At 39.9% G+C, this 14746-nt stretch overlaps 1 protein-coding gene across 1 annotated transcript; it reads right to left on the bottom strand.

The window, feature by feature from the left end:
• Nucleotides 1–1291: 1291 nt before the first annotated feature.
• On the bottom strand, nt 1292–9583 carry LOC104281462 (selenocysteine-specific elongation factor-like; the record flags this gene model as incomplete). Its single annotated transcript, XM_009879460.1, has 5 exons — nt 9506–9583; nt 9307–9385; nt 7901–8132; nt 4061–4157; nt 1292–1456 (listed from the first exon to the last, which is right to left on the bottom strand). Coding segments are annotated over exons 1-5 (651 nt in total), but the record flags the coding sequence as incomplete, so codon positions are not given.
• Between the last annotated feature and the right edge of the window lie 5163 nt (nt 9584–14746).

Raw genomic sequence — 14746 nt, 5'->3', positions numbered from 1 at the left:
GTACTCCTAACTCCTTGGCCCCCTGGTGCAGGCAGGCCCAGGACAAGCAGTGGGACACAACAGAATGAACACTGGGAAAAGCAGGAGAGGTCAAAGCCAGAGCTACAAGCTCAGCGAAGCATACTCCCTGCAGGAATTCCAAGCAGGGCTCCCAGAATGGGCTGCATGCTGCAAATGAGGATACGGACAGTGAGGAACTCCACTGGGAGAACAGACATGATGGGGTACGCATCATGCAAATCACTTTTACGTGAAGGGTAACACAATATAAACTAAATGCCCACAGGTATCACTGAAGAGGCTGACCAAAAAATTAACTGTCAGCCATCAGCAAAACTTTTCAAGTGAAATCTGAATATGTAGTCCTTCACTTGCTCATAAAGTACAGGCAAAACCGAGAAAGCAGTATGTTCCTCAATAAAAAGATGAGGCTTTTATAGCACCACAACTTGAAGACGACACTAACAGCACCCAAATGGCCCCATCCAGGCCTGTTCATCTCAAAGCTGTCTGCTCTCAGAATGTAACTGGCTGGGTTCAATTTACATGGCAGCTGCTAAATTCTCCACAAGTCTTGACTCCAATTGGGCAATTAATGAAAAGGGAAAGTCAGAGCAAAATGAGCATCTGTGAAATAGGCTTCACCTTTTCCAAGTATAAAGTCACCTTGTTTGACTTTAATAGATGAATATTTTAAGGAAATAAATTTGTAAAAATAGTTAAGCAGTTCAAAAGTCACTGGAAGGCCTCTCGACTTTCTGCAGGCTTCAAAAAGCCCAACAGCAGTAAACCACCTACTGCATCCCTGCAGTTCTCCCAAAACATTGACATTAATTCAAACTCCACAAAACAAAGAGAATGTGCATCAAGCCTTTCAACACTCTCTTCTTGTTATCTCCTTCATTTCCAGACATCTCAGGAAGCGTTCCTACTCCAATCCTTTTGCAAGCCTTCGCACTGCAGCCCATTTCAAATGAAAGTAGCTTCACTCAAATCTCTTTCAGTCCCTGGGCACATCCGATCTTGGAAACATGCCCACCCTCTCCCAATTTGAAAGTCTTAACACGCTAATCCAGGCCAGTCTTCCCTGCTCTTCATCCAACTAAAATTGAGCAAGTAACTTTGCTGCCTACCTTTAAAAATCTGTCTCTTTCTATTATAAGCAGGCTTATAATATTGTACAAAACAACACTGAAAATAACTGAATAAATTTAGATTGAAAGAGAACACTCTCCTCTTTGTCAAGCGTCTCTATCAGGAAGACTGGAGGGAGTGAAAATGAGAGACTCACCTTCAGGGCAGGAATCTCCACATTGTCACCAAGGCTAACAGAGCCAGAAAGAATAGTCCCTGTCATCACTGTGCCTTGACCCTTGATAGAGAAGCAGTGGTCGACTGCCATAAGGAAGTGTCCCGAGGGGTCTCTTGATGGCAGGTAAGCCTGAGACTTCAGGACCTGAAAAAAAGAAAGATAAAAGCAGCACCATGCTTGCATGAAAAGTCATGACAGCCACAGAGCAAAAGGAAGGCAAGCAGATGACTGATTGAACAAGTCTGCAGTTTTACTGATTTCAGACATCTCCCAGCAAGCTTAGAACACACCAATGTCAAATTGAGTGTGTGTGCCATACAGAAGGCACACTCTCAGCAGCAGGAACAGTTTGATTTTCTGCCTCAGAAAGATCTGGTGCTGCACATTTAGCTTGGTTAGCAAAACTGCGCTAGCGACAAAGTTGCTGCCAAACTCAATCCAAACACTGCAGCAAAGCAAAGTAAAATAAAAAACTTGTACATCACTATCTACCCTCCCCCCCCCAAAAAGTAAAATTTTACAGCGCATTTTGCTGCTGCAGTCTTTTCAGACTTTGTGAAAAATGAACTTCTATACAGATATTAGCACCCCATAAAGCTCATCCCTGCCTCCCTCCCAGAAAAACTATATATAAACTTTTCAAAGTCTCCTTCCCCTTCAGATTTCTGTTAACACTTCTTGGAGGACCAAAACACTAAGTAAAAATCCTACGTAAGTACCATTTTCCATAAAAATTCTCCAAGTTCGAGATTTATGTTTAACTGACAAATACTATGTCCCTTAAAATGTATCATTATAGACAGAAGACTTTAATTATACAAGTGCAGTCATTTACCCCACAGTGCCTCAGAGGAACTGGTTCACTCCCATCTCAAATCACTTTTGATCTCTGCCTCTGTTTTAACATCAGCACATAAACTTGGCACCATCTTTAATGTCTGCTTTTAAGGTCACAAACTGCAGGTTAAGTCAGAGTTGTAACCGCAGAACAATGGAGAGAGTCTCTTATCAAGGACAGAAAGGATAATACCTTGAAGCTCAACAGCAGGGCTCTCGCAGCATTTGCCAGCTTTTCTAATATTAGGTCTCAGGTCGAGACTTCTGATGACTGGTGCCGCACCCTCATTTCAGCAATTTACAAGTTTTTTAAACCTGACGGCACTCAAAGCATCCAAATCAGACCTTGACAAGTCTGCAAAGAATCAGGCCTTTGTTTCAGGACTACACTCTGCTGTCTGCCAATAACAGTGGCACTGCTCCAGGGCAAAGATGCTACTTTTCCCTAAAGCTTATTCACAGAAAGTGTCTTAAGTCTACAAACTGCTCCTGAACAGTTATTTTAAGTGCCCTGCCCTTCACAGCATAAGCTTCATGCCATAAAACTTATGTATCAAAAGAACTAAGTTATATGATAAGAATTTATTTCCCCTTCCAAAACACCATCCCCCCCCCCTCAAAAAAATAAAAATAAACAACCCACAAAAAAACCCAATCACCAATCCACACTGCTAGGACTAAGGATACCTGTGAAGCACCAGTGCTTAAAATCTTCTCTTGTTCATTCTGGTCTGATAGAACGTTAGTCACACAAACATTTTTCTTCCAGGCCCTGCCTCTTCCAGGACACAAGGTGAACCCAAGCCATGCTTTTTATCGTTTGCAGGTGTGCAAGGCATGCAGCAAGCAAGGCAGAGTATCACAGAGAAAGATGGTTTCACCCTGAAGGCAGGTGGTGCTCCTCTAGAGAATGGATTCTACACTTACTTATGCCAGAACTCCCATGTATTGCCATTCTCTTAAAAATGAAACTTTCCTCAGGTAATCACTGGCTATACACCTCAAACTGTCCACACACAAACCCTAAAGATTGACAGAAGTGCTAAGCACACACATTTGCAATCAAAATTGGCAAGTATTATGATCTGAACATAAGCATGTTCCAAAAGAGTTCCTCATTTCCTTAAATTTAACAACCAAAATTAGTAAACTCAGTGTGCTTAACTCTTTTGTGTCTCAGCCTCCCAATCTAAATGTGGATTAAAGTCACCTCTACGCTTCCTGCAGGTCTTCTGGAAGCAAATTAACTGTTTGCCAAGTGCTCAAGACCACAGTGATGTGTGCCAAAAGAAAGTCCAAGAGGAAATTAATCATTCTGAATGCAGAGCAGTATTTGGAGTCACGAGGCCATTCAGAGCACATTAAGAATTAAAACAAACTACCTGCTCACTAACTGAGCCCTGTCCATCCTGCACAAAAATGAGCTAAGAGTTGTTTAGAATAAACTCATACACTTGAAACACTGGATCATAATACACACACCAAAGAAGGAGACAACTCCTATGGGTAGAAACTGAGTGCCTTACTTGACAACTTCACTGTTTTCTTAATGGTGGTACAATTATAAAGCAACACCTACCAAGGATTTGGTAGAATTTTAAAGCTATTTTTATCCCTTATGCTTCGCAATTATGTAAAACTTCAAAAACTAATACATGTGTGATAGCTGTTTCTTAGGATATGGCTATTCCAAGGCATCGAAGCCTAGTAGTTGGAAGAGGAGATGCACTTTTGGGGTATGCAACCTCAACTCCTCCCTTCACTGGAAGGAATCCCTAAAGAACCAGCTTCCTTAAAATTGACATTAATGACAGAGTTCCTCAGCTCTAGAAACTAATACAGTGTAGTCCAAAAGATTTAAAGAAAAGTTCTAGCAAATTTTATGTTATCATTACATTCTTCAGCAGGTACCTCAATTAATTCAGAAACACCTAGTGGATTCTCAGACTCTGGGGCTTCGGGTCCACCGGGCTTTGCTGCAACAGCAACAATAGGACACCCACAGAACCTGAAAAAGAGAAAGACTCTCACCATTAGACCATAGATCTCCTACAGCAGGACATAGTTCCATGCTCACCTGAAAATGGAAGCAAGAAAACTCCCTCAAATTCCAAGCTATCTGCTCTTCCCCCGTAGCGAACAACTGACAATATTTTCTTGTATTACTGGGATCTGCACTACTGGACTTCATTATAAAATCTTCAGTCCTCTGCAGCATTAGCCACTGATTGGACTCTGTGGCAGTCAAAATGCAGGATTTCAGCCTATTTCAGAAGGAAAGGTCTGTTACCCAACTTTACTGCAGTGACTTTGCATTCAAGCCATTTTACCCGGAGACTAGCCCTGTTTTCAACTTTCATTAAAACAACCAGAATTCTAGTTGTAGAGTCATAACCTTCAAAACAGGAGCCAAAGGCAAGACGGCACGTGACGGCCACCCGAGTCTGCAGGCAGACTGCAAAAACCTGCAGACAGCAGAAAGATCTAAATATCCTGAAACCAAAACTTATGACACCTCACAAATCTCCAAGATGCAAAGGCTCAGAGAAGAGCAGTACTTCCACAGCTGACCTCAGTTTAGCTTTCCTCTTACAACGAATCTTACTCTTTAAGTCCTTACTATTCAGTAGCGCTTTTTTTTTTAAGAATTCAGAAAGCAGACTTCACTTTTGTCCCCTAAATCATAAGCTAGTGTCTGAATCATCTCTTACCTTATCCTACCTGCACTTCAGAAAGGGAAGTTTGACTATTAAGTCAAATTATTACTATATTTTTGCAAAAAACAGAATTAACCATATAAAAATATATATTAAAGCAATGGAATAATAATCAGCAATAACAAAAAACTAACTGGTTCTCATAGATACTTAATTCTTATGCAGCAGATTCACAATAAAAGCAGCTTCTGTGGTCATCCTTTCACTACCCACCCTCCACAGATTTGATATCAAAAACGGAGTGAACTGGGAGCAAAAAGACAGGGCCTTGATAATGAAAAAGTTCTGCAGAGCTCATTTAGTGACCAAACAGTAATCAAGCATATATAGTATTTTTCTTTGTTTATATGCCATAAGTCTGAGGTACCTAGGGACAAAAGGGTAATAAAAATGTTCACTGACAATTCCTGTGATTAGCCATAAAACTTTTGGAAACTTATTTTCATTTAAATCCTTTAGGGCATTGCAATAAATATGAATTTATGATAAACCAGGTGCTTTACTCCTTTTCCCTATACACTAGAACAAACTGGAATAATCATACACTGCCTTTGAAGACACTTCCAAACATGATTCAGCCCTACTAAAACTCTAACTCCATCAGATCAATTTATTATCAGCAGAGTTTAGACCCTGCTGGACAAAAATAAAAGTTGGCATGCCAAAAAACTATGAAAAAAAATAGAAATTCCACTCATAAGTACCAGCTTGCTTTTACTTTTGGTATCAACCCATGGAACAAGTAACTTAAATTTAATTTCAACTATTCAAATTACAACAGTTACTTTATTCTGGTTTTCACCTTCCACGGAATCTCCTGACAACACTACCGTAATTACGCATGCATGCCTGCATGTGTAGAGAAATCAATCAAGCACACTATTCCTAAAACCAAAACTCATTGCCAAGTGTTTGGGGTCAGAGGCAGCTGTCAAATGGCCTCAGCATATGCCCTGCTAATAAGAGCAATTTAGAAAAACAGTTAAACATACATGCATCTGGAAATTCAAAGTCAAGCGGGAGAGAGGCTGCTGAGAAACAAACACATGCCCGAGATACAACAGGACAAGCACTTGACAATCAAGCCCAGGGCAGAAGTGCTTTCAAAGCACCATAAAAGCACACACTGCACATGCAAAAACTGTATTTTGGTTATGAGAACAATCCACAGACACATCCAATAAAAGAGTATTTTGAGGATTCAGAGTTCAAACGATTAATTAAAACATTATGACAGTACCACTTCTCTCCAGGTGGAATCACAGCTGTCCTGAACACCCGATACAAATCCTTGTTTTAAAAGGGTGCTAGAGGTATGGATCTCAGTTGGCATGTCAGCTGTTTGGAAAACTCACTTCCCATTCAGTTTTGACAAAGCCTACTAATTTCCAAGACATGTTGTAAACACCCATCTGTACTCCAGAATATAAAGAGAAGATGTAATTCAGTGTACATAAAAATTACCTCTTAAAACTAGTTTTCCTACAAAAAAAAAAACACAACTGTCTTCCTTTTACAAATACACAACTGGAAAGGTCTTTTTATCACTCACAATTCAATCCTGGACTAAACCAAAACCAAAGTACCACCTGCAGCAGCAATTACTACTGTTCAAGAAGAATAAACAAATTTTAAAAGGACAAAATAAAATTGAGCATTAAGACAAAAAATATCTTAAAAATCATTAACTTCTTAGCACAGAGGAGAAACAGGTAAAACCAACTATTATTGTAGTAGCACTTAATTCACATTCTATACATCAACCTTTCAAACAACCAAATAAAATCAAAAGAAAGCCATCAGATAATAAAAGTTTGGAAAGCTTCAGAGATAATTATCTCAATACTATCCCCAGTGGGATTACCTGCAAATAAAACTCGCAGCTATAGAAAACCGTTAATCCAAAATGCTTCGATACTTTGCAGGTGTCTCCTCTATCTCCCCTAAAATGAGGGGCAACAACCTACAGAGAAAACCCAAGCTACTCGGGACTTACTTGCTCTTAAATCATAAGCCACCAGGGAGAACTGAAAGTTGCAGGACTAAGTTCCTAAGAGAGAATTTCCCCTTCTTGGCAACCCCCGTACCACGCCCAGCACAACAAATGGACCCAGGAATACCACAGGAGCTGGAAGGACGCAGAGATCTCTGTGGTGACTGCCATGGCAGTGGCACCGTTGGGAAGGGACATGGCCCCATCACCCCAAGCAAGGTGAGCAGGAACTGCCATACCCACCAAGCTTCACGTTTTTCCTCCTGGTGAAATTGCTCTCCCTGTACACTGAACCCTATTCCTCCAATTCTTCAAATCAAAACGTAACCCAAGAGCCATAAATGTGGGAATCGATCTCCCCTTATGACCCTGGGCAAAGCAAGCTGTGCTGCTGTTTGCGCAACCACTAAATACTGTGTTTCTACAGAATCTTCCCCAAGAGCCATGTTTCCATTTGTGAACCTCACTGCACTTCACTCATTATGCACCTCAATTAATTTACGTAAACAGGACTGACAAACATCATCCCAGACAGAGTCTAGGATTATATTATATAAACTTCCATTATTCTGCTCTCCCTAGTTGGGGCAATTGTATTTTTCACCCTCAGTTAAGGAAAAGCCTTAATATTTTTTCTCTGGAGTGAAAGAGTCTTGCAGATCACAATAAAAGTTACAATCCAAAAAAACCCCATCCAAACAAACACAAAAAAGACACCATTAAAAAAACCACAAACATGAACAAATGAAAAACCCCACAAACAAACATCCAACAGCTCTTCACCTCAATATTCTGGCTTCATTTTATCCAATGCAAACTCCAAACAGCCCTCTAAACAGAAAAGCTCATTATAGGAAATTTCTCTACACATAATACTACTAGATGCAAATTCAGGACTGCAGTTGTGTTCCTGGTAATCTTTCCACTCTCACCTTTGCTAGACATCTCAGAACATTGAGAAGCATGCTGGCAGGGAAACGTGGGTGAAGGATTTTTTGTTAAACATTTTTTAGGTTGCTGTTAACTTTACTGTTAACTTACTTAGTATTTTCCAAGGTCTTCTGCATTTTCTTAGTCATCTTCTCAATGGCACTTTGTCTCTTCCCCTCTGGAAGGAGATCTATTTTGTTCAGAACCACCACCATCTTCTGGCAGGCAATCTGCCCAATTACCAAGCACTCTGCTGACTGCGTCTGCATCCCTTTTGTCACATCTATTACGAGCATCATCAAATCAATAATCTGGGCACCTGGAGGAGAATTCACAGTCAGTACTGCAGCAGCATAAAAAGATTAAGGATCATTTTCTCAAACAGCTTCCATAAAAAGCTGTCAGTATAGCACAAATGCCCAAAAATATGAACAAAAACACAAGTCACGGTATGCACTAAATGCACATTTGTGTTTGAAAGCAAGACCTCAGGAATTTAAGCTGGTATATCCTACCATTAGATCATAAAAAATATGGAAGTATGTGATATATTCCTCCATATTAACAATTCAAGTTTAAGAACTTTATCATTGCACTTAAAAACAGTTAAGAAAGTTACCTTTGCAGCAACAGAAGGCTGACACTTGGTGCAATTAAAAAAGAGCATCTAAAGAGCTAAGGAAGAACGCAGTATAGCCACAGCAACACACACCCCTGCAGAGAGCTGCACTCTCTACATGCCAGCTCTGCAATCCTCAGTCCCCTCCTGCTTCCCACCATTTCTTCTTTCAGAGCCCAAGATTCCACAAAAGTCAAAATAATAACCAGCACCAGAGATGGGATAAACAAATTCCTACAGTCCCCCCACGTGAGGAAGAGGTGATTCAAATCCTGCAATATCTCATTCACTCCCAATTCAGATCTACGTAGCTTGAATATGTACCTCATATACAGCCACAAACAGATCCAATTCTTAGATCTCTTCACAAAAAAGTTCCTAAATTTCACAGTGAAGTTACCCAGGATGCTTATGGATTATTTTTATTTTATTTTTCAAAGTATTGTTTTCAAGAACCCTTAATCCTTTGATTGAAGCAACCTGAGTTTCATGGATTTAGATTAGTATTCAAGGATGTTTTTGATGAACGTTGAGCCTTCCACTAATCACATTCAGAATTTTCCTGTCTCTTTCCAGGTAACTGAACTACTCTACTACCAAAAAAGTGCAACAGACTTTAATGTTGAGGAAGTTTAAACAAACTAAAACAAAATCTAAACTTGAACTGCCAGAAAGTCTTAGGTCAAAAGGCACATTTTTAAAGACGATAGAAGCTCGAAACTGTGCAAAATCACAACATTCTGAATGTAAGTACTTTTAAGATTTGCCTCAAGCTTTTGATCAGAAGAACAAGAAATCAATACAACTGTTCCTTGTTCCTTTGCCTTCCCCAACCTTCCCCCCCTTCCCCTTTTTTTTTTCGGTTTTAAGCTTTTACAATGGCTGTGACAACAGCTACCCTTGTTCATAATTCCCATGAACTCTGGATAGGAAATCATTCTGAGGTTGAAGTGCATGGGTGAATGAGTGGGTGGGAGCTACAACAACAACAAAAAAAAAATTATGGTTACAAATGACTATTTTGAACCTACCAAGGCTTTCATCTTGCAATAATGAATGCACTAGCTGGATAATTATGACATTTCTAAAGCTCTTGCCGAATTTTCACCAATCATTTCAACTATCTCTCCATGACAACTGAAGATAGACTTCATATCTTCATAAGCATTTTTCATTTTTATTGTTTCAATAATTACATTCACTTAGAACTTGTTTAAATTATAAATACGAGCATCATCAAGGCTGTACGAAAGGGTTCAGACTTCATACACAGAAATGCAGACCGAAAGGACAAGAAGCAAGAGGGATGAAAATAGCTCCAGCAGCACAAAACACTCCATCAGAACACACGCGCTTCCGCCAGTACATACAGCGGAGGTTTTGTAAACTTAATACAGCACTTGTATTTTCTATTAAATTAAACTGCTGCAAAAGTGACATCCTTAGAACAAACAGGAATTAATAACTAAAGCCAAACCGATTATTAATACTATTAAAAAAATGCATCTACTAATATGACAATGCTGCAGCTTCAGTTTTAGCTGACTGTTAATGACCCCTAGAGCCCAGCGGTCCTTGTGCTCCACAACTAAGGCAAAGTAGCAGGATCCAAATGTAGCCCTGGAAAGGGTGGCCGATAAAATGCATTATATACAGTGTGGCAACTCTTCCCTCCAACAAAAGACAAAACCTGCCCTGAAACTGTTACATGCAGTTTCAGTACAAGAGCCACTTTATCTGGAAACACTAAATTTGCCGCTTTCAGTACATTGGTTAAAGCAAATACTGCAATTGCTCTATTTATGAATGTATTAGCAACACTGAAAGAGCCATAAAAATCATCAGTCCAGTTGCTATGTCAAGAATGTCTATCTTCAGGCAATTCACAGAGAACAGAAGATGAACAAAGGAAAAATAACTGTACAGTCCATGGAGAAACTGCAGAAAGATCAGAAAACGTATCAAGACACTCCAGACAAAAATACATCACAAGGAGCAGCATACCCAAATTTGCAAATACAGGTCTCAGTACAACTACTGTGCCTTCTCCAAAGCCTTAACGTGCCGACTGGCCACAGCTTGGAAGAAATGTTGCAAGATGGACCAGAAAGCGTGGCAGGGGGGGAGCCGGCACCCAAGCAGGGTGGGAAGCAGCTGCCCTTCAGCGGAGTCACGGAACAGAGGGAAAGATCAGGGCAGTCCTGATAGAAATACTTTAACTACATTCCCCCATGGCACGAGGACATTTTGTACATGTCTGCTTACACATGGAGACATGAATGCTCAAGTTCATAGAACCCTTGGGTAACAAGGCAAAAAAAATAATGCTGTGATTTAGCTCCCCAACTTTCCTCTCTGAGCTGTTTAAAAAGTCATCTTTGACATCTCACCTTCTTCCCGATCCCTCAATCTTCTCCTAGACAGATTCACATTTTATTTTATTCTAGAACCCATTTCCTCAGTTGCCCTTTCTCCACGCATAATAGTTCATTAAATACTAAAATTACATAACCTAGGGAGGTCACAACAAAGTGCACTGAGATTCAACAAATGTAATGTTTTAATCAGGAAAGCTGGTAGGTCACTTGTAACAAAGTGACAAAACCCTAACATTCCCCCACACACAGAGTGAACATGGAACATTTCATTCAGTACATTTTTTCCTCACCACATGTAAATAATAATAGCAGGCTTACATTAAGTTTAATTTCATATTTACTATTTAAATAATCTCTACCACACTAGCAATCAATCCACTCACTACCATGTTGAATTTCAGACAACAAAGGGAACAACGTTCCCGAAGAATTTTCTACAGCAAAGTAAGATTTAACTAGGAAAGGGGAAGTGAGGCCAGATTATATTCTCATGTATGTAAATCTCACCCGGAAAGATCTTTAAATTGAGGCATAAAAATACCACGGTCATACAAAGCAGAGACTCCAAAACAAGGTGACAATATCACACAAGAACCTTGTACTATATGACCACAGAACACCCCCACGGCCTCTTGTGGGAAACAGAGCAACAAAAAGAACTGAAACACTGCTTTTGCTCAAAAAAGGAGATAAAGTATGCTCCTACACACTGAAGAAAAGCACCATGGAAGAGATGAGTGTTTCTCAAGTCCTCAAAGAATGCAAATGGCTTGAAGTTACTCTGAAAGAAGCAGACACAAGTGCAAAGGACAGTTCTGAATGTAAGTAAGCGCTGCAATGAAGAAAATACCTTAGCTGCACTGAAGCAGGTCACATTGAATCAATGATAAAGTTAAACTAAGGTATTCAAACTATTTCCCCATAGAAAGAACACAGTGTAGCTTTTTATTTGCTGTTTATCTATGAAAGAGGTGTTCAAGAACACTCAGAAAGACAGAGAGTCCTTCTGAATGATCAACTATTAGAGTATCCTTGGTGTGATGACATACAGCTCAGATGTAGCCCTGGAAAAACCAAACAAAATAAACTAGATGTCATAAGAAAACACAAGGGGGTGGGGAAAGATGGGAATTATATTGCAGTATAAGCAGCTAAACTGCAGCGAAAACCAAGTAGATAGTCTGAGTGAAGAAAAACAAGAAAGAGAACATGTCAACAGAGAGAATCTGGATGACAGCCAGATGCAGGAAAAACACAAGACCAGCAGCACAGAGAAAAGACTGCAAGAAGCACCAGCTAAACCTGGAGGCAGCATCGCTCATTTGTACCACAGAAGCGCCAGGGAACACAGAACTCTAAATTAAGAAAAATGCTCTGGCACAGAAGTCTAGCCCCTGTTTTGAACAAATACATTCAACCCATTCTTGCTTCTGAATTTTGTGGAGTATCTGATTATGAACAGTCACCAGGGAAGTAATTCATTACTTATTACTCATGGGACTACCCGAATCAGACATCACAGATTATGGCAGGTTTCTAAAAGGGCAGAAGGCTCAGGTTCCTTAATGTGGCCATGATCTCCTCCAAGAGAAGGGCAAAAGGATACCACGTGCATCACCGGACTCATAGCTCTCTTGATCCTGAAAAGCCCTCAGCAGCTGCTGTGAGTACACTGAAACTCAGAGACAGATGACCCAGAAGAACTGTATGCATAAAAGTATATTGACAGATCTTTAGAAGAAAATTCAGTGCATTTTCTGCAGTTACAAAAGGTAGACATTGTATCCTCAAACCTCTACCAAGATCTACCCATGGATCTAGGCAACAAGACTGCAGATCTGCATCCCCCGCATTAGATTCACTCATGAAGGTGTTAGTGTCACACCCACTTGCCATTTCTACGCAGCTTATATAAATAAGACACATGGAATCTTGCTCGCTGAAGTAGACAAACTCTGCAATGTTTACATGGTACTGCCTCACATTCTTACACAAGAGCAAACCATTAGTAACTCCAGATCTGTTAAACCAGTACTCAGAGGGAAAACACTATGTGAGCACCCAACCTACAGGCTGCCTTTTTATTTTTTTAATAAAAACATAGACCACTATAATTACAATGTTTATTTTGGAACAGAACATTTAATCCTAAATACCAAATTTCCTTCAACCGGGACCACAGTTGTTGCAGCTCTGTACATACATGAACTCAAGACACCTTCTGTTTTTGCAACCTGTTCCATGCTTATAAATTACAGACCCGTGCTTATAAATTATAAGCTCTCAGACTAAGCCATGCATAGATGGAGCCGTACAGCAAAGCACATTTATGGTAAACTAAAAAGGGCATTATTAAGTCTACGGAAAACAAAAAAAAAAACCCCACACGCAAAATTTCAGCCTCCTATATTACTTTATTAATTCCAAAAGCTTATTACCATTGTATGTGCAACAGTGCCCACTTTCAGAGCCATTCAGTTACAAGCAGTGAACTAGCTCACAATTTCATCCTTACTAAAAAGGAGAACCAAATGGCATTTTCAAATAAACAGGCAAAGTCTCAGCTCTTTCCTGTTCAACAAACGTAAATCAAAAATATTAGAGCACTTATAAGCACTACTATTTTGGCAAGTGTAAGTTTACTATTACATTAGATTCCCCATAATCCATTAATATCAACTGACATGGCTCCAAAGAGTAAAACCTGGGCTAGGATAGAGAAGAGGGAGTCGGGTCCCTGTGTCACTGAGGGCAGGATTTGCACACCAGGAGCAGAGAACATAGGCACAGATCCTCTCAGGACTTCATTAAGCTACTGTGTCCTGTCCTGTCTGTGGTAATCTTTTTAGCTGACTTTGCACAAACAGTACAATTCTTGTTCACAGGCACCAAAAGGAAGCATAAAATGGAATTTGAAATGTAAAAATAAAATAATTTTGGGCTATGGGCTATAATTTGATTTCATGCTTTACAAGGAAATGAAAGAGGACTTCCTTAAACATACTTTTAAAAAAATACATATATTTTTTACCATGTTAGGATCTCCTCTAGTGCAAAAGAGAAAATAGGATTGTAGAAAATGTACCGTTCTCAAGTATCATTGCTACTCAGGGGCAAAGCTCTGTTTTAATGTGCACTTCCCATTCTGGGGAAGAGGAAATTCTTCAATTAATAAACCGGGTGGACTGAGGCGAGTTTTTAAGGTTTAATCAATTTCATCTGCATGTGGGATAAAAAGACCGACTATTCTACCATTTTTGCCTCCCCTATTCCCCTTTCAAAAAAAATAATAAAATCAATGTTTTATTTTAAATTCTTTGAGGTTAGTATCTCCTGTCTCAGGAAATATTGTCTATATCATGCAGTGAGTATGAAACTTCCCCCTTCCCAGCACCTCCCCCCCTTTTTTGTTAAGAATCTTTATTCAGAAACAACTAAATTATTCTCAGCTTTCATATACAGTAACACCTTGGGAGATGCTACAAGTCACACAGGATTTTGTTAGGCACCTTAGGGGAGGCATTGTGATGAATAAGGAAGATTTTTTATGGGATAGGAAATCTCCCCAAATTTAAATAGAAATAGGCGGTGTGAGGAGTGAAAGTTTCACACAACCAGAGCACATGAATTACACATGAAAAAATCCTCTGTAAAGCAAATCAGGGAACATAACCAATACCACAACTTTCATCAGGAAGCACTTTGAAAAGAACAGGAACTGGTGGAGTTCAAGCATCCCACCACTGCTTCCAAGGCACATCACTCCTGAAGTTGTCAGCAAGGGTAGGCACAAGCAGGGAGCTGGGCAGCTTCAAACTCCAGACAGCCTGGAGTATCTCTGCTAGCGACAGTCAGGCTGGCAACACACCAGGCTTCTTTCTGAATGCACAATAAAGCTTAGAATTACACGCATTAGATTTGATTTTTGAACAATAAAGAAACTGCTGGTTGCACAAATTC

The sequence above is a fragment of the Apaloderma vittatum genome, unplaced genomic scaffold (genome assembly GCF_000703405.1).
Source record: "Apaloderma vittatum isolate BGI_N311 unplaced genomic scaffold, ASM70340v1 scaffold20602, whole genome shotgun sequence".
NCBI lineage: Eukaryota > Metazoa > Chordata > Aves > Trogoniformes > Trogonidae > Apaloderma > Apaloderma vittatum.
Note: the sequence above shows the minus strand (reverse complement) of the source record. Positions and strands in the feature narration are given on the sequence as shown.